The sequence below is a fragment of the Lontra canadensis genome, unplaced genomic scaffold (genome assembly GCF_010015895.1).
Source record: "Lontra canadensis isolate GAN:19392208 unplaced genomic scaffold, GSC_riverotter_1.0 scaffold3, whole genome shotgun sequence".
Lineage (NCBI taxonomy): Eukaryota > Metazoa > Chordata > Mammalia > Carnivora > Mustelidae > Lontra > Lontra canadensis.
In genome coordinates this window covers 21,399,894-21,421,098 of record NW_022630997.1, presented here as the reverse complement: position 1 = coordinate 21,421,098, position 21,205 = coordinate 21,399,894, and the positions used below count along the sequence as shown (strand labels likewise).

Here is a 21,205-nt window from a genome sequence, read left to right as displayed (position 1 = left end):
TTGTTTAGTGCACATGAACTAGAACCTAAGGTAGGTAGGTACTATTTAAACACCATTATAAAGGGCATGGAGCTTTTTAGCCTGATGTGTTCATCTCCTCTCTAGGTAAACTCTGTAACTGAGATAGGCCTGGGCAGCCTCTCTCTGGACAATGCTGGGCTAGGCTGGTTTCTGGCAATCTCTCCGAGTTTTCCTTTTCTTGCCATTAGTTCCTGTAGCCTTTCTCTCCTGGGCATAAGCATTGTCTCATATGGCTCACATACATATCTGCAGCTGTTCAAGAGGCCATTGTGATAAAACTAATTTTTGTAACATACATTCATCACTTTATGGTAGCTCTTTATCATGCCTCTTGGGGACAAAGACTCCTAAGTAAAAGGGGGAAGTTTTCATGATTCATTTTTTAATATTAAAAGAGGCTGATCTACTTTCTCAGAAAAAGTGAGCATCACTGTCCTGGGTTGACCCTGAACATCTGTTGTGATACTCCACAAAAAGGGTTAAAATACAATTGATTAGAATTCCGCGAATCATATTCCAGGTCCCACATCACCTTACTTGATGTTGGAGTGTTTCCACAGTTTCGTAGTTTCCTGATTTAAAACCTTAGATGGCTAATTACATCCACTTTGGATTTGACAAAACTAGGTTACTAAAGGTAATCTCAACTCTATTCAAAGCTCTTGGGGATCTCTAAAGCAAAGGAAATAAGGAGGGGGAATGATAAATTAACGTTTCTAGAAGCAGTATAGGTTTTGAGGTTGGAACTTAGAGACGGCAGAATTTCACAGAGAACGGCCGTTTGGGGGCTTCGGAAACGGCCAGAGCATTTGTGGAGGGATTGAAAACCCCCTGGGCAGTCCCCAGGATGCAAACGGCGCTGTTGTGATGTGAGTGAGATAAAGCAGACTCAAGCCACATTAGAAAGGGTTTTAAACACCAAGCTGAGGCTTCAGAACTTTCCTCCGCGAGCATGGGGAGCCATCGAAGGTTCTCAGCAGGTGAGTGGCATGACCAGATTGGCCCCCGCAATGATGATCAGCGTTGTAATTTCTCTGGCGCCCTCCTCCGCCCTCTGCCCGCCGCTCGGGCCGGCTTCCCGGTAGATGGTGGCGGAGCTGTCGGGCAACGCCAGCACCGACCGCGTCCCGCCGAAGTGGCGCGGCTAGATGCTACCGGATCCCGGCCGGGGTCGCCGAGCCGCCGCCGGGCGCTGTACCTGGGCCCGGCCCGGCCGCCGATTGGACGGCTCGGGGTGACCCGGCTGTATCGCGAGACGAGATTGGCAGCGGCGGGGCCGCATGTGCCCCCGCGCTGGCTTTGTACGCGGAGCCGCCTGCCGGTCCTTTAACAATGGGCGGCGCGAGGGCCCCGGCGCTGGGCCCGAGCTGAGGCCGGCGCTTCGCGGCCGACTGTCCGCATCATGAGCGGGGCCGGCGTCCCATGCACGCCGGCGGGGCTGGGGCTGTGAGGGCCGCGGTTCCGGGTAAGGGAGGTCGCCGGGGGACCGGCAGGCCTGTGCTGGGCGCGGGACACCAGACCCGCCCGGCCCGGCCTTTTGTTCGCCTCTCTGGGGCCGCGCGATCCTGCGCGCTGCTCCGGAGAGGAGGAAGCGGCCTGGGTGCGCGCCCGCCCCGGCGGGACCTCGGGGAGCCCCCCCCCCCCCGGAGGAACGAGAGCCCGGGCGCCCGCAGCCGGGACCCGGAGCCAGGCGGGCATTCGTCCGTCTGTTTGTCCGCGGGAGGTTTTCTCAGAGGGTCTGCGACTGGTGTCAGCGTCTCGTCCCTCGGGGGCTGACGGGAGGATTCGAACCCGGGACGCGGGGAGCCGTCAGCCGAGCCTCCGCCTCCAGCTTCCCTTGCGCGCACCCAGGGCTGCGCTTTGGCAACTCGGGCCCAAGTTGGTCCTCTTTGCCCGGCACCCAGGCCGGCTGTTCTCAGTGTGATCCCACTCCTCCTGACGGGGTAGGTCGGGCCTTATGCGCCGCGTTTGGATCGGTGCTCGCTTTAGGTCGAGTCAGGTGAAGAGGCACAGCCACCCGAGGTGACCTGAAGTCACACCCCTCGGGGAGGGGGCGCGGAGGGTTATGTGGAGGGTGCTGGCGGTGACCGCGTCTGGGGTGTGTCTTACAGACTGAAGTTGCCGCGTCTGGCCAGGCGCGCCGCCCGGTCCCATGGAGCTGGAGGGACAGTGGTGGCGGGGACAGCTGGCCGCAGACATTCATCAAGCGCTTCGATACAAGGTAACCCCGATCCGCGACTTTTCCTTGTAGTGTTTTGTGCCAGTTAGTATAAATCGCGGATCCCTGGGAAGTGCGGTCACTAGTTTCCAGACCAGAAAGGGTGGGTTTGCTTGTTTGCTCGAGGTTAATTAACTTCTTAGTTTCTTCCCTTGGATGTATCAGAAGAACCTGCAACTTAAATGAGGAAGGGGGTGGGGCGCGATCTTTGTGAGAGGGAAGGTGGAACGGGACTTTGATACTGTGTTTAAACAGATAATGTGTGCTCCCTTTTTATTGGGCAGAGTAGCCGTCCTTGTTCTGTAGTTGCTGTTGCTTTAGGCTGTTAAGTCACATCTGTACATCAAGTCCCCAGCCTGTCCATTAACTTACTTTAAGTAAGACTTTGGACAAGTTACTTAATTTTCGTGTTTCCCAATTTCCTCATCTGTAGAATGAATAATAATAATGAAACGTGCCTTGTGGGGGCGGGGATTGCGAGATTAAATGAACTGATTCTGTACATGTGCTTTAGAACAGTGCTTGGTATATAGAAGCACTGAGCCCCGTTATTTTCCTTTAAACCCTCAGATTTAGGGGCTGTTCAAAATGCCTTAGGGTAGGAGTTAACTGCTCCCTCCAGCTAATGTAAAGCAGAAAGTAGACTTACTATATTTAATAGATGTTGGGGGGAAGAATACAATTTTCTGGCACAATGCAAAGTCTGGGTGTTGTTGCTCTTAAGTAACAATTTTACTCGGTCACATCTCAGTTTAAAGGGTTATCTCTGCCTCTTTGATAACCAGAAGAGAGACCAGATCCAAAACTATCCCTAAGTTGACTCATTTTCACCAAGGATGGAGAGAGCCGTTTGTTATGTATAGAAATGAGAGAGAAGCAAAACAACTGACTAATAAAAGGGATGTTGACTATTGGAGTTGAGAGATCCTGGGATGATAATAAACTTGTATCTTGATTTTTTTTTTTTTAAACCAGGTTAACTAGATTAGAAAACCCAATTCTGACTTTGTTACAATTGTACCCTTTTCTAAGGTTTGAGATTTCTAAATGCTACTTATTAATTATGACATTCAGCTTCTTAGGTAGACTAAATACACCTCAGCCCCCTAAGAGATTTTTCTTACCACAAAAAGGTCTCAACTGTGGAATGGTTCTCTGGAATGTTAGGAAGAGAGTTTCCGGTTTTCCATTTTGAAAATTGTCCATATACTTTTGATTTTTTTTTTTTTTTTTAAGATGTGGTCTTTTAGTTTTAAATGTTCTCCTTTTCTAAGTGTCAGCTCTTTTTAGTCCTCTGGTATGTGGTGAAATTAATTATTTGATGTTAATGATACTTTTATTTAGTGACATAAAACTCAAAAGATTTTTTTTTTTTAAGATTGTATTTATTTATTTGAGAGAGAGAAAGTGAGTGAGAAAGAGAAGGAGCAAGCAGGAGGGACAGAGGAAAAGGGAGAAGCCGCGTTCCTGCTGAGCAGGGAGCCCAATGTGGGGTTCAATCTCAGAACCCCCAGATAATGACCTGAGCTAAAGGCAGACGCTTAACTGACTGAGCCACACAGGTGCCCCTCAAAAGATTTTTCTTAATGGATTTCCATGGTTTTTGATTATTTTATGTGTAATTTTAAATCCTGAATGATTTCCTGAATTAATTTTGTTAGTTGAGGTTGGAAGTGGATTCCCTCCCCACAGCTTTGTTGAATACTTCTTGTGTGTAATGCTGTGGGGAGAATTGAAGAAATAGGACACCCCTGTTAAAGCTGCTTATGAACTATCAGAGGATGGGATAGCAGAGAGTCTGAGGGAATGCCACTGAAAATTACCTTGGGCCACCTATAGCCACCTGTGGCATGCTACCCTGGGTTGTCTTTTATTTTATCTTTAAGCGCTGTGTAAGCCACATTTGACACAATGGACACATTCTTTGAATAAATTATATTAATCAGTAAAACTTGAACATCGTGGAACTGGAAAGAACCCTGACTATAGTACACTGAAGTCAGGGAATGTTAAACTGAACTTTTCTCATGAAAAAGAATACATGTTAATTCCAGGCTGTTAAATTAGGTGATTGCTTATTTATTTATTTATTCAACACTTTCGAGTACCTCCTGTATACAAGTGCTATGCAAGGTGTTAAAATGGTATAGTGAATGAGACAGATATAATCTGCTTTGCAGAGTCTAATCTATAACTCCGAGCATCTCAATTTAGATCTTCCTTTGGGCAGATGTCACTCAGACACTATGGATGGTATTCTGTGTGTAGATCCAAGGTGTATGGAGGAATAATTGCTTTGACCAGCATTATATCTATTAGAGAAGGGTAAAAATGATGACAAATGGAAATTTTCTTCAACCCCCAAAAGCCAGCTATATTGTTTTTGTAAAATATAATTACACTCCCCCCCCCAAAAAACCTTCAAAGCAGATGTCTTCTTACACCCCCTTGTCTTCTCCTCTGTCTTCTTGTTCTTCTGTATGTATTAGTGCTTTAGGATGCTTGGGAAGTATTTTCAAGAGCCTTTATGACGGATGGGAACAATGCTAGCTTGTGAGAAACATTGAGAAAGTATCCCACAGAGTTGTATTTACATTTGTGAATATTCCTTCTATGCCTTTATTTCTATCCTGGCTGGACAGTAATCTGTTCTGGGGAAGGGATGGCATTTGGGGTGGGGAACTGACTAGTACTTGAGACTGGAGAGGCAGATGACAGACAAGTCCAGGTCTTGGTGCTTTGGGCCTATGGGATTCCGAGAAGCAGAGAGGGAAAAGAGCGTAAAATTCCGGAGGATCAGGAATAGATTTTAGAAAAACCTTGTAAGCTGAGAGAAGCACAGGTCATTTTCTCATGCTTGCCTAATTGCAGGCAGTAACTGGACAAGGAGAACTAAATCTGACAGCCAGATGGTAAGCACTTGTACTTTACCATTTAAAATGGCATAAAGAGAAGGCATTAGTTAAAAATCTCCTGTTGGTCTTTGGTGTTCTTGCCTTTGTTTTGTCCATATTTATTAAAGTTAATATAGTGAAAAAGTCCACCAAATACAGTGTTTTCCAGCTGTGTTACCCAGTGAGCTTTAAGACCTTGTTCAGGCCTCTTTTAAAGAAAGCCTACTGTGGCTTTGTTTTTTCCCCAGCACTTGGTCCCCTGAGCTGGGTTAGATCTTCTGTCTCTGTGTTCCTGTAATACCCTGTGATTACTATATATCCTAATCATCTCTGTATTTTGGTTTACCTGCTCCAGAGTGTTTTCCAGCTTTTATCCCTGGGGTTAACACAGTATCTGCTACGTAAAATGTACTCAATAAATGTCATGTGATGACAGCAAAGAAAGGTGAAGTTTAAAATTGTAACTCATTTACACCATTCTAAAGATCTGCAAAGATGGGAAAGAGAAGATCCTGGGAGCTGCATGAGAAATCAGCATGTTCCTTTTTATTTGGGGAAATTAATACTTTTTCTCTTCAAAGAATCAAGCAAGCCTAAGCCAGTGGGTTTTTTGTTTTTGTTTTTGTTTTTCCTAAATAGCATTTACTTATGTTATTTAGGAAAATTTGTACACATGTACAAAGATTTAAAATGGACTATTAGTTTATCTCCCAAGCGACTCTTTAATATTATTTAGAAATTTTAAGTGATAAATGCATATGGTTTAAAAAAAAATTAAAATGAGCTTTCCCCAACCCTCACTGTTCCCTGATCCCCAAAGGTTATCACCATTGTTGTTTTTTTCCTGAAAAGCTATCTAGTAAAGTAGTATATATGCAATATTTTTTATTGTTGATACAAGAGGTCAGAATATATATTCCCTGTTCTGTACCATCCTTCCATCCCAACATCATTCAACTCATTCTCTTTATGTTTTTCTCCATATTGACACATTTTGATCAACTGCCCTTTATTTTAATGTCCACATTGAATTGATGTCCTATGGTTTATCAGTTCTCTGATGATGTATGCCAGGCTTTTTTTTATTGCACTTTTTTTTTTTTGAGATAATTGTAGATTTACATACAGTTGTAAGTAATGATACAGAGAGATCCTCTAAAACCTTAACCCAGTTTCCCTCAGTGGTGCATCTTACAAAACTTTAGTATAATTATCACAACCAGGATATTAACATTGATATAGTCAAGATACAGAATATTTTTTTTTATCACCACAAGAATCTCTTATGTTATGATTTATAGCCACGACCTTTTCTCTCCCACCTTATTCTCCCCCTTAACCTCTGCCAAACGACTAATTTGTCCTTAAAGTCCATAATTTTGTCCTTTTAAGAATGTTATATGTTAGAGTATGTGACGGGATTGGCTCTCTACACTCAGCAATAAATTCCTGGAGATTGTTGGACATCAAGCTTTCCCCGCTATTCTGCTATTAAAAACAATGTTGCAAAGGACCTCCTTATATGTAGGGTTAATTGCTAGGTTGAAAGGTATTTGCAATCTTCATTTTAAAAAATTTATATTACCTAATTGCTCTCCAAAAGGTTATGTCAGTTGTCAACCTGACCTATTGGATACATGGTAGTTTCTATTTCCACTCTTGATAGCATAAGCAGGAGTTAATAAAATATAATCTGGGAAGTGAAAAACTATGTAATTCTTTACTTTTGAAAGAGAGAAGCCATCTCTTTATATGTTTTCAGCCGTATTTAATTTTCCTGTAAACTGTTCATAGATGTTCCCTTTTCCTTATAGATGTGTAAGATTTTTCTAAATAATGGAGAAACTAACTCTGTCCTATGTGTCAGAAACATTTATTAAATTCATCTATTCTCCTGATTTGAAATGGCATTGTTACCAAATCAATTTCTTTATCCAAGAAAAAGGAGTGTCTTTGCATGTATACAAGTCTTCGTACTCCTTCAGAATTTTAATGTTACCTTCATAAAGTGCTAAAATACAAGTACTTTTTCTAGGTGTGTTAATTTTTGTAGTTACTTTATATGGAATCTTCTATTTTCTAGCCAGTTAATATACAAACAGGCCATTGGTTTTGTTTTGTTTTTGTTTTTAAGATTTGATTTATTGGACAGAGAAAGCACAAGCAGGGAGAGTGGCAGGCAGAAGGAGAGGGAGAAGCAGACTCTCCGCTGAGCAGGGAGCCTGATGCTGGGATCATGACCTGAGCCGAAGGCACTCCCAGGCTATTGATTTTTTTAAATATTAATTTTGTAAACAACCATCTTACTGAATACTAACTGTTTACTTTCTCTGTTGGTTTTCTTGGGTATAAATTCTATCATCTAAAAAATAATTTTATTCCTGTAAGTGATTTTTTATTCTCTTTTTTCATTCATTATACCTTTTCTTTCTTTTTTCTATTTGGATTAGTGTTCACAGGATAATGTGAAGTAATATTGCAATAGCAGGCACTAGAATGCTCATCTTTCTATTGCTTTATCTCCAAGTGAAATGCTGGCTCTTAAATTTGAGATTTTTTTTTTTAACATTTTTTAACATTTCTTCCTTCATCTGCTATTATTTCTCCCAGGGTCACCTTTGTCCAGATGCTATCTTGGCATCTATCAAGATGGTTGTGAATATTCACGTGTGATTTTTAAAATTATGATTTATAGTAATAGATTTCCTGATATCAAACCATCTTTGCATTCCTGGGATGAACTACAATTGATGTATTCTTTGGATATACTATTAAATTACATTGGTTAACATTTTATACCTTATTAAATTAGATATAAAACTTCTATTTTTGTTTGTTTATTATAAAATGTCCACAACCTAAAACTTTAAACGTTTTTAAGTGTTCAGTACAGTGACTTTAGGTACATTTACATTCTGCTCCTTTAACCACTCTCCATCTTCAGAACTTTTTCAGCTTCTTAAACTAAAATACATTTTGTTTATCCGTTCATATATTGATGGATTGTTTGTTTCCATCTTTTGGCTTTTGTGAATAATGCTGCTGTCAATATATGTACAAATATCTGAGTCCCTGCCTTCAGTTCTTCTTGGTATGTACCTAAAAGTGGAATTGCTGGATCATATAGTTATTCTGTGTTTAATTTTTCTGAGGAATTACAGTACCATTTTTCAGTGGCTGTACAATGTTATAGTCCCACCATTACACAAGGCTTCCAGTTTTTCAGATTCTTGTCAATACTTGTCAATTTTGTTTTGTGTTTATGTGGTTTTTATTTTGTTGAGAGAAAGAGAGGACTAGAGGGAGAGGGAAAGAGAGAATCTCAAGCAGGCTTCACACCCAGCATGGAGACCAGTGCTCTTGCTGGAATATATCTATTCTGTAATGCTCCATCTCACAACTCCCAGATCATGACCTGAGCCAAAATCAAGAGTCGGATGCTTAACCAACTGAACCACCACCACCCCTGTGTTTTTTTGATAATAGCAATCTCAGGGGTGCCTGGGTGGCTCAGTGGGTTAAAACCTCTGTCTTCGGCTCAGGTCATGATCCCAGGGTCCTGGGATTGAGCCCTGCATCAGGCTCTCTGCTCAGTAGGCAGAGAGGCAGGCAGAGATAGAGAGGGAGCCTGCTTCCCCCTCTCTATCTCTGCCTGCCTCTCTGCCTACTTGTGATCTGTCTGTCAAATAAATAAATAAAATCTTAAAAAAATAGCAATCCCAGTGGGTATGAAATATTATCTCATAATGGTTTTGATTTACATTTCCCTAATGATTAGTCATGTTGAACATCTTTATATGTGCTTATTGGCCGTTTATATATCTTCTTTGGAGGAATGTTTATTTGGGTCTTTTGCCCATTTTTAAACAAGTTGTTTTTGTTGTTAGATTGCGTGTATAAAAGAATTCTTTATATAATCTGGATATTAACCTCTTGCCTGAATCTGATCTACAAATATTTTTCCCATCCTGTGAATTGCCTTCTCCCTCTGTTGAAAAGAATGAACTTTGATACACAAGAGGTTTTAATTTTGATGAAGTCTCATTTATCTTTTTTTGCCTGTGCTTTTGGGGTTATATCTGTGTAACTTCCTGCTTTTGTGATACCCTGTTGTGTTTAGTTTTAGTATCATGCTGATATCATGAAATAATTTTAGAACCTGTCATTCTCTATGCGGTGGAAATATTTTATTTAGTAGTGTAGAAAATTTCTACTTTAAAAAAAAAAAGCGTTCGTATAATTCGAGGTTGAACAGCAATGGGGATAATTTTTAGGTATATGAAAAAGTAATGGCAAAGGAGAGCATCATAAAACTGCTGAAAGGAAGACATGCTTAGAAGGTACTAGTGGATGAATACTAGTCTGTACCTTCCACACCTCTGCAAGTGCAATATAGTGACATACCAGCAGCATATTCACTTCTGGTTACCTTCTGACCCAAAGCTTTGAGCTTTCTGGAGGGGGTGTGTATGTGTTGTGTGGTTGGGATTTTGGTGAGGATGTTTTTCGGAAAACACCTGGTAGGGAAAACAGGATACAAAAATCTGCTGGAATATATCCATTCCGTAATGTAAGAAACACAATTTGTCACGTCAGAGATGGTTAAAAATGAAGGGAAAAATTTGGTTTTAAATTTTAAACTCAGTGCTGTTAATTAGTACTATTCATTATCCTTCCAGTCAACTTTTTCATATTTGTGTTTCTTTCAAGAGAAGCGTTTTAGGCTCTTGTTAACACTAATATATTGGGTGGGGGGGGAGTTGTCTTTGCATTGTGCGGGTACTCTTCCTGTAGGCTATGTTAGATTAAATGTTGTTCCTCTTGATATAGGAGCTGAAGTTGCCTTCCTACAAAGGCCAGTCCCCTCAACTAAGTCTCAGAAGGTATTTTGCTGACCTGATTGCCATTGTGAGCAATCGCTTCACCCTCTGCCCTTCTGCCCGACATCTTGCTGTCTATTTGCTGGACTTATTTATGGATCGATATGACATCTCCATCCAGCAGCTGCATTTAGTTGCACTTTCCTGTCTGCTTTTAGCAAGTAAGTATGAATCTCATCTATATGACTAGAAATGTCCATTGTTTATAATAAAGTTTATGTAGAGCTCAGTGAAATATCACCAAATTCCATTCATTCCAGTTAACTAGTATCAGAAAGTTTATGTTCAAAGTGCTTCTTGGCATAATAATTTTTAAACTAGACACTAAAAAGTGGCTCTGAAGTCTTTTGAAAACATATGTTCTTAAGCCCTACATCCTGAAGATTCTGCTATAAACGTCTAGCCCACTCCAGATCTACTGACTCAGAATCTGTATCATAGGGCTTGAATTCCAAAGGTGATTCTGATGTACTTATCCAACTGAGAACCATTGTCTTAAAGTTCTCAACCGGGATAAATTGTGCCCCATAAGAAATAGTTGGCTTTGGTGGAAGACTGTTTTGGTTGTCATGACAACCTGGGAGGACGCTGCTGGGATCTAGTGGGTAGAGGGCTGGGATGCTACTAAATGTCTGCGGTGTACAGGACAGCCCCAGTAAAGAATGACTGGCCCCAGATGTCCATGGAACTAGGTTGAGAAACTCTGTTTAAAAGGTATTATACTCTTGTTTTGTTAGAATACCTTCTACTGACTGCATAATGACTTGGCTTAATGAACTAAAGGTTCACAACAATTGCTATAAATGGGAAGGATTTTGCTTCTGCAGTAGGCACAGTGCCATGGTCGGTTGCAGGTAGAATCTGATATCAAACCGTATTTGTTACCTGATGGAGAATGTACTGGTAGGTCTTTTGGTGCCTCTTTCTTTTAGCTTCTTCCTGTAAATCATTTCATTTTTAGAACCTTGACCAAAGAGAAGGAGGGTGAGTAAAGGAATTGAAATTGGGTTTTTCCTAGCAATGTGAGAAAGATTGTATTTGATATTGAAGTTGGAATTCATTACTTTTTGTATTACTTATGACATTATAATAGGAATGTAAACTCCACTTTAAGGTAAGATGTAGAAATTCTTAGTACCTTCATCTCTAACCCCCACTTGAGGGTTTGGGATCTTTTGTGGCTGCTGTCTAAGGAACATTCTACCTATACCCTGCCACCAGAGTTCTAGAACAACTTTGTTCTCTGACTGTAAGTAAACCTAAAACCAATGCAGGCCTGTGTAGTCATTTCTAGTACTGATTTCTTTTTCAGATTTTCTTTTTCTTCCCTTATTATTCCTTTGAGCTGATGACCTTGACTACTGATTTTGTCTCCTTGGAGGTCTTTTTTAAGTTACTTCAAATCCTTTGTGGACCTAGCTGAATATAAACAAACATATAAGTGACTCCCACTCTCTGTGAATTAAGGTAGAAACTCCTTCGTGTACCATTTAGAACCTTTCATCTGGATCCAGCTACCTTTCTAGTCTTACCTTCCCACCCTATTCCCATGCACCTTGAGCCAAAGTCTCACCAGAATACCATCTATTTCCCGAAAATCTACACTTCTCCTTTAATCTGTTGTCCTCTAGGATTCAGACACATCACCTGTTCTTCTCACCTCTACCCAGAAGCTGGAGAGGTAATACTTATATTTATAATTAACTTTTAGCCTTTAATTAGAGTGTCATTCTCATAAGCAATCTCATGTACAATTCTGTATGTGTTTCATCACTGGCTGTGAAGCTCTTTGTGGTTTCACAGTTTGCACAGGACTAGAAAAACCCCTACTTGACATATTGGATGTGTGAGAATCCAGAAATGGAATGGTTTCTTGTTATCCTACAGAATGTTAGTTTATAATAGGATCAGTTTAGAGTAGAGAGACACTGGAAATAAATACACAAGTTAGGTTATTTTAAAAACTTCAGATCATTAGTGAAAAATTATTTTTGCCTGTTGTGGCCATATTGTGCTTTTTTCCACTACCAAGCCCCATCTGCTCTATGCCTGAGATTCTTAAAAGTATGCAGACCAAGTGGGAGATTCTTGCTGGTGGACTGTGAAATTATGAATGTGGTAGTCAGTTCATGGACCAACTTATATTTGTGACTGAAGTTTACTTACTGGTAACTTATCAGATGAATTAGGGGATGCTAAACTAGATTCTCATAAACTACATGTTATTGCCAAAGTTCACTGGGGACTCTAGTCAGATAATCTAATAAGATTCTGGCCACCACACAGTGCTTGGTATTGGTGCCAAGTTTCTGCAGTTTGTACAATTTGGGGGAAGGATACTTTACCTTGTACACCATCTTAGGTTGATTGGAACGAACTTTTCACCTGTTCTTGTTTTTTTTTAATTATTATTGTTAAAGATGATGATCAGTTTATTTTATTGAATAAAGATGATTATTTTATTTTATTGAAGATGATTTTGCACATTTTCCAGAGACTAGGCTTTAGGATTTGTATTTGTTGCGGTTCAGATATGACTTGTTGATCAGTTATTACTGAAAGAGTCCAATACCTCCTCCCTTTGTTCTGCTGAAACCCCTTAACCTCTCTTTTCCTGAGAGAGAATTGTTTTTCCATTGTTCCTTTTTCACTGGAGAATGGAAGAATATGAGGTAGGTGTGACCCAGGGTCTTAGCCCCTGCAGGTAGGCAGTAAGCAAGAGTTCAGGCTGTCAGAGTTGTAAGTTCTAGGCCCACGTTGGGTGTAGAGATTACTTAAAAATAAAATCTTTATTAAAAAAAAAAAAAGTTAAAGCTATCAGCTCTGTGCTTGGGTTAGGTAATCAAAGCGGCTGATGCTTAGTAGTTGGCTACAATTTCTCCTGCCTCTGCTCTGTTTTACTACAACAAAAATACTTAACATGCTTCTAAACTGGTAGCCTGATTTCAGTATCTGATATCTGTTTTTAATTTGTGGAGTACATTCTAGTGCTTTTTATATTTTTATACTCTTCTTAACCTTTGGCAGCTCTCCAGTTAGGTTTCATAAACTTTATTTAAGTATAATGCTTCTTTCCTCCCAGAATGATTGAACTTGGTATGTCCTTCTCCAGCTGCTTCCTGCTTTAGGATGGGCAGCCTGTTGTGTAAAAGTGAAGAACAGCTTACAACTGTAAGGTGACAGCTGGATTCCACTTGTTAAGTAGGATGGAAGGCTGTCAGTTGTTTGGCCAAAGATGAAGCACAGTTTGTGAGTTCCAGGTAATATGTATACCCAGCTGCCTGTGTCTGCACTGTTGGAAATAGGAAGAAAGGGCCTACAGACTGTCCCTGATTGGAGAGGAGTACGCAGTGCTTTAGAGTAAGGATTACAGTGATGAATTTCCTAGGTTTGTATCTCTTGTCAGCAATATGAATTTCAGTAACCCTTAAGTCTGAAGTTACCTGTCCATAAAATGAAAATAAAGACATTTAACTGACAAAATTATTGCGCAGATCAAGTGGGTAAGATGTTTAAAACCACATAGGAAATTGAAACATAAGAGTCAGCATCATAATGATTAATTCTTCCATAAACTGTTCTATAATCTTTAATATGGCTCCCTAGCCCTAAAGATTCTGGCTCTTTCCAGAAAAAAGTATTGGATTATCCTGGGAAATTCTGAAATTCCAACTCTTTGTCATGTATACCCTGGCGTCCCTTGGCTTCTGTGATCAGCACTGAATTTGTGGAGAACGTGGAAGCAGTCTTAGAGATAAGACTTTCGATAATTTGCCCAAGGTCTTGTGTAACTAAGAAATGATCTCAGAATCAAGATGAAGCCAAAAGTAAGATTATAGACTGTTAGTAGTAAAAATCTGTGATAAGTGATTGTTTCTCCTTGCTTACAAATAATGGGTTGACAGAGCTTTTTATTAACTAAAGGTGGAAATTTTATCTCTTAGTTGATTTGATTTACGTCTCGGTTTTTAATGAGAATAGAACCTTCCCCACTCTCCCCTGCCACGAATTGTCTTCCTGCTCCTTAGCTGTTTTTCTATTGGATGGGTAGTCTTACCAATTTGTGAACATTCTTAGCTATATTAAGGGTGACTTTTTTCCTACTCAGTACTAACAGAATCAAATGTGGATTAGCTGAGTGTACAGTGTGACATTTGATCCTTGCCCTTCTGCCACATACCTGCCATTCACTGCTGGCTTTGAAAATGTGCTGGTTTCCACGGCTGATCTGAGCATTTCCTATAAAGGAAAGAAAGTCTGATGTTTTGTTTCTGTGGCGTCTAATTCTTTATTTTCTGGGAAGCAGATGTGAATTTCCTGTGCCCATAGTTCCTGTTTGAGGCCTTTATCAATATAATCACATGGCTTCTGGTATTTCCTTTCAGTGGAAGAAACTGATCTTTGTGATCTGTATGTGGTATTGCAGATAAGTTGATTTAAAATACCCATGCACATAGCTTTCAGCACAACGAAACTATCGATATGAATGCAGGTACTCACTGACACTGTCGCACATTTTGAAATCCTTTAATTTCTGTGATTCTGAGTATTTATATCACTATATGTAATGAAAAAGTTCCAAAAAAACCTAAGCCTGAATAAAATCCCAAGTATGGTTATTTATAATTCAAGGTTATTTTTAACTCTGCATGTTAAGTTGCAAAGGCTTTCACACTTGTAATACCCAAGCACTTTATAAATACAGAAACCCCATAGATGTTTAATAATATGGACGTCTTACCTATTTTGATAGTTTTTGTTCCCATATAACCCAGTGCAATACTTTGATCTAGAAGTACAGATTTGGGAATTCAAACATAAGTCTTCCTTTTTGGCTTCCATTTTTTATTTGGTTCAGCTTATTTGACCTTACATGAATTGACCAATCTCGCTATCTTGGTTTTTTGAACTTTGACATTGGTCATATACAGTTTGGTTTTCAATGTTGAAAGTTTCAGGGAGATAATGTAGAATATTCTTGATCCTTGAATTAAACAGTGAATTATGGTGTATTAATTTCTTTAAAGGAACTTCAAGGATGATATAAATAAACACATTAGTTTTTACGATATTCCTTTGAAGTATATTGCTAGTGTTACTGCTGTTGCACAAATGGTGGGGTACTTTAAGAACCTTAACGATTCATCCAGAGGGATTGTACTAAATTCCTAGGACATCCTCCACTCTGACATCGAGAACAGTGGTTCCTTCCCTGTATCTTTATGCAGTGATGATGCTGGATGACTATGTCCTAAAGACCATGTCAGAGCTTTTGGCTATACTAAGTATATCATATTGGAAAAACTTGGGAAATTCTTCTCTATGTGATTTGAAGTGGGAAGGGCTATCTAGATTCTTTAAAATCTGAATTGTGTATTTTTTTTTTTAAATCAACTCCTACCCACAGCAATATTTAGTGTTCAGAGTAATTTAGATCTAAAGAAGGTCAGAATTTCTGAGGCGGGAGAAAAATTCTCTTTGGGCCCCAGCTCTTCAAGTCATGAGCTTTGACTCTTCCTGGCATAGGAGACACAGCCTTCTACTCCAGTTCTTCCACCCTCCAGGCAAAGACCCATGTAGTCAGCAGTGCTTTTTCCCCAGCCCTGAGGCAGGCTGATTTGAACAGCCCCAGTGGCTCCAATACATTGAACATCTGGCCCAAGGGCCGCTACCATTTGTTGTAGTACCTCCAATGTGTGATATAAACCCAGCCCTTCTAGAAGAGAAATTTCACAGGGAAGCTTGCCTTGCCTGGTTTCTACTGCTTTTGACAGTCTTTCTGGCTTTTCTCCAAAATATGTTTCTAATAGATAAAATAAAATCATAAGATTTCCAAGGAAACTATAAATATGTTGAAAAAGTTATCAAAATAGTAAAACAAAAAAATTTTATACAGTAATATGTAACATAGTCTAACAACTGTAATTTTGAGCAAGTATAAAAGCTATTGTGAGAAATCTATTTGTATTACATACAATTAGAAATAATCACAATATAATGACTGTTTTAAACTTTAACGTAAAATAGAACATAATACTAGAAGGTAGAAGGTTTTAGTTAATTTCCCTTCTTCTGTGGACCACTATGGAATGAACCCAAAGAGACTTGAAGACAGTTCCTTGGTTCTGTTGCTGCATCTGGAAAACCATACTGGTACTTGATAGTTTGAATTTTCTCCAGTCCTAAGTTCTAGAGGTATCTAAAATGAATGATTTATGTATAGGAAAACTAAAGTGTAAGATGGTACAAAACCTATAGAAACAGTATTCTGGGGCTGAAGAGGAAATTCTATTCCTCAGCTATAAATATGGATGAGTATTTCCTGAAAAGAAGCTAATGCCTTAGAATAATGAAGTTCAGCAATCTGATTGTCTACTTCTATTCTGCTTTCAGGAAGGGGATATGAAAGTAAATAAAAGGTATCTTCCCTTCCCTTTTTTGGTAACAGACTTAGCTAGGTTTCTGTTTTGAAATACCAAGAGGATTTTTCTGGATGGAATGAGAAGGCTTATTCGATATTCACTCAGTTTTTTTCTCCCACTGTCTCCCACAATTCTCTCTAGAATTGAGATTGTGCAGAAAAATATACCAAGATGAAACACTTGAAGCTTAGCTACTTTTGATTTCAGATAACTCAGTATTCTCAGATAACTTCAGATAATGAAGTTATCCTTTTCAGCTAACTTCAGAAATTAAATTCTTTACCCTTCCTTCTATTCTAAAATAAACTGATTTTCTTCCACCGACCACTGCCTGCCTTCCCAATAGAAATTTCATGGAAATATTTGGTTGGTGAGATTTGAGAGAGTTCTTTTTTCATTGGCACGTAGGACTATTTTCATTATGTAGTGTGACAGAGACCAACATGTTTACATGTTCCATTTTTTTGGAGGAGGGGGACTGGCAGGGGGTGGAAGCACGAGGCGAGAAAACATGCAGGATATGAGAGCCAGAGTCCTAGCACAATTATATATGCCCAAGGTAGGAGAAAGAAAGACTTTGCATCTAAATTTTTGCAGTGAGACAGCAAATCCCATTTAAGCAACTAGACCTATAATGATCACTTGTGTAACATTCTCTCTCTCTCTCTCTCTCTCGTCCCCTTTCCTTCTAAGGTAAATTTGAAGAAAAAGAAGATAGTGTGCCTAAGCTGGAGCAGCTCAACAGCCTGGGTTGTATGACTAATATGAATCTAGTATTAACAAGACAAAATTTGCTACACATGGAACTGTTATTATTAGAAACCTTTCAGTGGAACCTCTGCCTTCCAACAGCTGCCCATTTCATTGAGTATTATCTCTCCGAAGCAGTACACGAAACAGATCTTCATGATGGCTGGCCAATGATTTGCTTGGAAAAAACAAAACTCTACATGGCCAAGTATGCAGATTATTTCCTGGAAGTATCTTTGCAAGGTGAGTCATCGTGGATGCCAGTAGGTGACATGTGAGCTTGTGACTTGTGTATTCTATTGCTTAAGTTCATTTTTGATGTCTCCACAGATTATGCCTTTCTAAATTATGCACCTTCTTTAGTAGCTGCTGCATGTGTGGCTTCTTCAAGGATTATACTTCGTCTCTCTCCAACGTGGCCTACAAGACTGCATCGTCTTACTGCTTACTCCTGGGATTTTTTAGTGCAGTGCATTGAACGGCTCTTGATGTAAGCCTCCTTAATCTCGTGTTTGTGATTTCTCAGTATTTTTCTTCATGGATGAGGGGCCCTAAAAACAACTTCTCACATACACGTAGCTTTTAGGACCCTGGCTCTGACCGTTGCTGCCGTGGGCAAGCCACTTTATGTGCAGTGTTTGGTGGAAAGCTGTACCTTGGCTGTTTTCCAGGGACAGGCTGTCAGTGCTGTCATGAATCTGGGTACACGGTGTATGCACTTACGTGAATGAGCCCATAACCCAGATCACTCCAGGCAAGTCTTGCCTTGGTCCTTTCCACATCTCTGAATTGTTGGGCCACCAGGGTGTCACCAAAGTGTTTATTGTGAATATATTTCTTAAGCAGGAAATAGGCCTCCAGGCTACTATCAGTGAGTTCCCAAGGTTTGTGCCAAAGGAAAGAGCTTTTCAGGATAAGAGTGAGATCTCGCCATTGTCGGAATTATGGTTCCAGTGACTGCTACAGGCAGTGGGGCCGTCTGCCGAGTTAGCTGTTATTAACCATTTTCTCTCTCTCCCTGCAGCGCGCATGATAATGATGTGAAAGAGGCGAACAAACAGAGAGGCCAGGCAGGGTCCCAGCCAGCGCAGCTGAGCGTGCTGCAGTCAGCCTCCCAGCCCTCTCGGCCAGCTCACTTCCAGCAGCCCCACTATCTCCACCAGATGCACCACACCCCGCTACAGTATCGCCATCCTGTAGCTGAACAGCCAAGCTGCCCGCAGATTGGATCCACCACACACACCTCATCTTACACACTACAGACGTGTCCTGCTGGCTTCCAAACCAGTGTGCAGGGCCTCGGGCACGTGCAGACTGGTGTTGGGATGTCCCTGGCCATACCAGTAGAAGTTAAGCCCTGTCTGAATGTTTCTTATAATCGGAGTTATCAGATCAATGAACATTACCCTTGCATCACTCCATGCTTTGAAAGGTGATTTTATGTGAAGGTAATTCCTGACCCAGACTGTTCTGTGACTTGAAGCTCTGGAGCAAGCTTTTTGTAAACTTCTCTTCAGAAGGAAAGGGATCCACATTATATCAGAACTCTTCAGAGACCAGCATCAGGAAGACCGACTGTCCCTTTCACTGCACCACGGGTACCTGGGAGGACTGACTAAACACTGCACACACTTTAACAGTATGCGTATCGAATCCTGTTAAAACACATCCCTGTGTGACAAAAATTTTCAAGCCCTGGCTGATGGTCCAAATATTTCAAAAATGTTTAATACAATAGAAAATTTGGACAGACTCTAAATCACCATTTTGAGATTTGACCTGTGGTGGGCTCTGGGCCTAATGTTAGCTTGTATTTCAGAGACTAATGTTTATCTGTGGACTTGCCAAATGGTCTTTTTATGAAGGAAAGTTACAGTATTAATTTTTGAAGAGGTCTTTTTTTTATTCTGCAGTTTTGAGTTACATTTTTGATCTACAAATGAATTTTTGACGGAGTTTAAACTCATGAATTGCTATGCTTTGATACCAATCTGTACAGTAAAAAAAAAATTTTTTTTTAGATGAGTCTATATAACTTCCTATCACAATATATAGGTATCTGGATTTATGTACTAAAATTAAGGGTGGAGTAGATCTCTTAAAATCATGGTCATAAGTTTTTGTTGTTTTTTGGCCCTAATTGATCAACCTCAAATCTTTAGGATTAAAACACACTTAACTCAGGGAATTTGTACTACTTGGAAACACTTAACTGTAATGCAACATGCTTTGGGAATGTTACCATATGAACTACCTTTATAACATAGGTTAAAATACTCTTGCTAGGATGTTTTCAGCTGAGAACATAATTGTAGCTTAGAATGAATGAAGTGGTTCCTGTCATTCATAATCCATATATAGGTTTTGCATATCTCAGTGCAATCAATGATTTATACTCAGATTTGATGTTACTCTAGAAGTTTTTTCAAGGGAAGGTGTAACTGTAAAATGTCAGTACTAGAATAAAGTCCTGTAGGTTTATTTTGAAGTGGAATGTGGCCAGGGTAGTTCTCAGGTTGTGCTACAGCAGCACTTTGTTACGTGGAGGACAAGTTTTATAAGCAGCCTTGCAATCCAGCCGGTTCGGGTGTATCGGGCAAAGGAACCGAATACTAGATTGCAGTAGCCACTTGCATTACTTCGGCTCCAGAACGGCCCTGAGACATTTCACTGTGTCGATAATGAGTGAAAACAGCAATAATTAGTCATTACAGCAAGGGCAATTTGGGGGGAAAGAGTTTGGAGGGAATAAAAAGGAAAAAGAAAGCATTGTAATAACTGAAACTATACATTGTGCTCTTATCTGTGGAAGAAGAGAGATTTGGTGGAGGGAAGCTTTCTGATTTAAAAATTAGTAAGGTGTGTCTTTTTGTTGGTGTTTTTTTTAAAGATAGCACTTGAATAGAAGGGAAACTGCATGGCAGGTGTGTGACTGCCACAATATGCATTGAAGACAAACTTATTATAAGATGTTGTGGGTATGCAGCAGGAGTCTCCGAAATCACACTGACGGCTTTTGTTGGGAAGGGAAGGGACTCAACGCAGTAGTGGCCTGATCCAGACGGCTCCAGTGGGTAAATGTGGGTGGGTGGCGTCTGCCAGAATGAATTCCTAGAGAATGTCCTCCTTAAAAGAATGGTTAACTTTTATAATTACAGTACATATGGCATGATGTGGATTTATTAGTCTGGTAGGTAAAAAACCACTCAGGTAAGAACACTCACTCTTGGCAGTTTTTAAGCCTGAAAATTGTTTTCTGAAAGTATCATCACTTTTCCTCTTTACAGAAAGGCTGCTAATTGGGTTTTGGTAGTTCTTACCTCAAGAGAACTTGAATTATTTGGGGGAAAGTGGGTTAAAAAGAGAATATATCTTTCACATTCACATGCAGAACCCAGCACCTGGAGTCCAATTTTCAGTATTTTAACTACCTCAATAATGCTATGAATGTAAGATACTGGGATAGAGATCCCAGCTTGAAACAACAACTGGTGCCTATGGTAATTTAATGTCTTGTCAAATGCTTTTATTGATTGGTTTAAATGTCATTCTTGTTATAGAAGAATATGCCTTTTTAAAAAGCTTATAACACTTTCCCAGTTTGTATTTAAAAACAAAAAAGCTAAAGAACACTGGATTAAGTTTTTTTTGGGGGGGTAGAATAAAATAATTAATTGGTTACTATTGCTGCATACCCAGGGTGGGGTGGGTTGGGATGGTTGGAGAATCAGAACTATTTTTAAAACATTAGGTTTCAATATAAATACAACTCAAAACTGCTAGCCTTGGGGGATGGGGTGGGGGGAGTTGTATGGGTTTTGTTTTGTTTAATTTATTGGTTAGTCTTTAGGGTTTTTTGTTTTTGTTTTTGTTTTTTGGGGGTTTTTTGTTTGTTTGAGATTACTGGACCATCATTAAATGTGTACTGTGAAGAGATTAATGATATGTATAAAGGGCTTTACCAAAGTCCACTAAATAAACACTACTCAAGTACAGACTGCAAACCAAAATGTATCTGTG

At 40.0% G+C, this 21,205-nt stretch overlaps 1 protein-coding gene across 7 annotated transcripts; it reads left to right on the top strand.

Annotated features, from left to right (window-relative positions):
- The first annotated feature begins 913 nt into the window (after positions 1–913).
- Positions 914–20,799, top strand: CCNJ (cyclin J). Of its 7 annotated transcripts, none has more exons than XM_032883573.1 (6): positions 914–1,001; positions 2,133–2,242; positions 9,964–10,174; positions 17,129–17,428; positions 17,516–17,675; positions 18,210–20,799. In XM_032883573.1, the coding sequence occupies exons 2-6, from the start codon at positions 2,174–2,176 to the stop codon at positions 18,619–18,621; spliced, it is 1,152 nt and encodes a 383-aa protein (XP_032739464.1). In that variant the 5' UTR covers positions 914–1,001; positions 2,133–2,173; the 3' UTR covers positions 18,622–20,799. The 7 variants fall into 7 exon arrangements, with proteins under 7 accessions (XP_032739464.1, XP_032739502.1, XP_032739493.1 ...); XM_032883611.1 differs by lacking the exon at positions 914–1,001 and adding an exon at positions 1,312–1,486 and having other exon boundaries at positions 17,552–17,675; XM_032883602.1 differs by lacking the exon at positions 914–1,001 and adding an exon at positions 1,312–1,486 and having other exon boundaries at positions 17,549–17,675.
- The last annotated feature ends 406 nt before the right edge of the window (positions 20,800–21,205 follow it).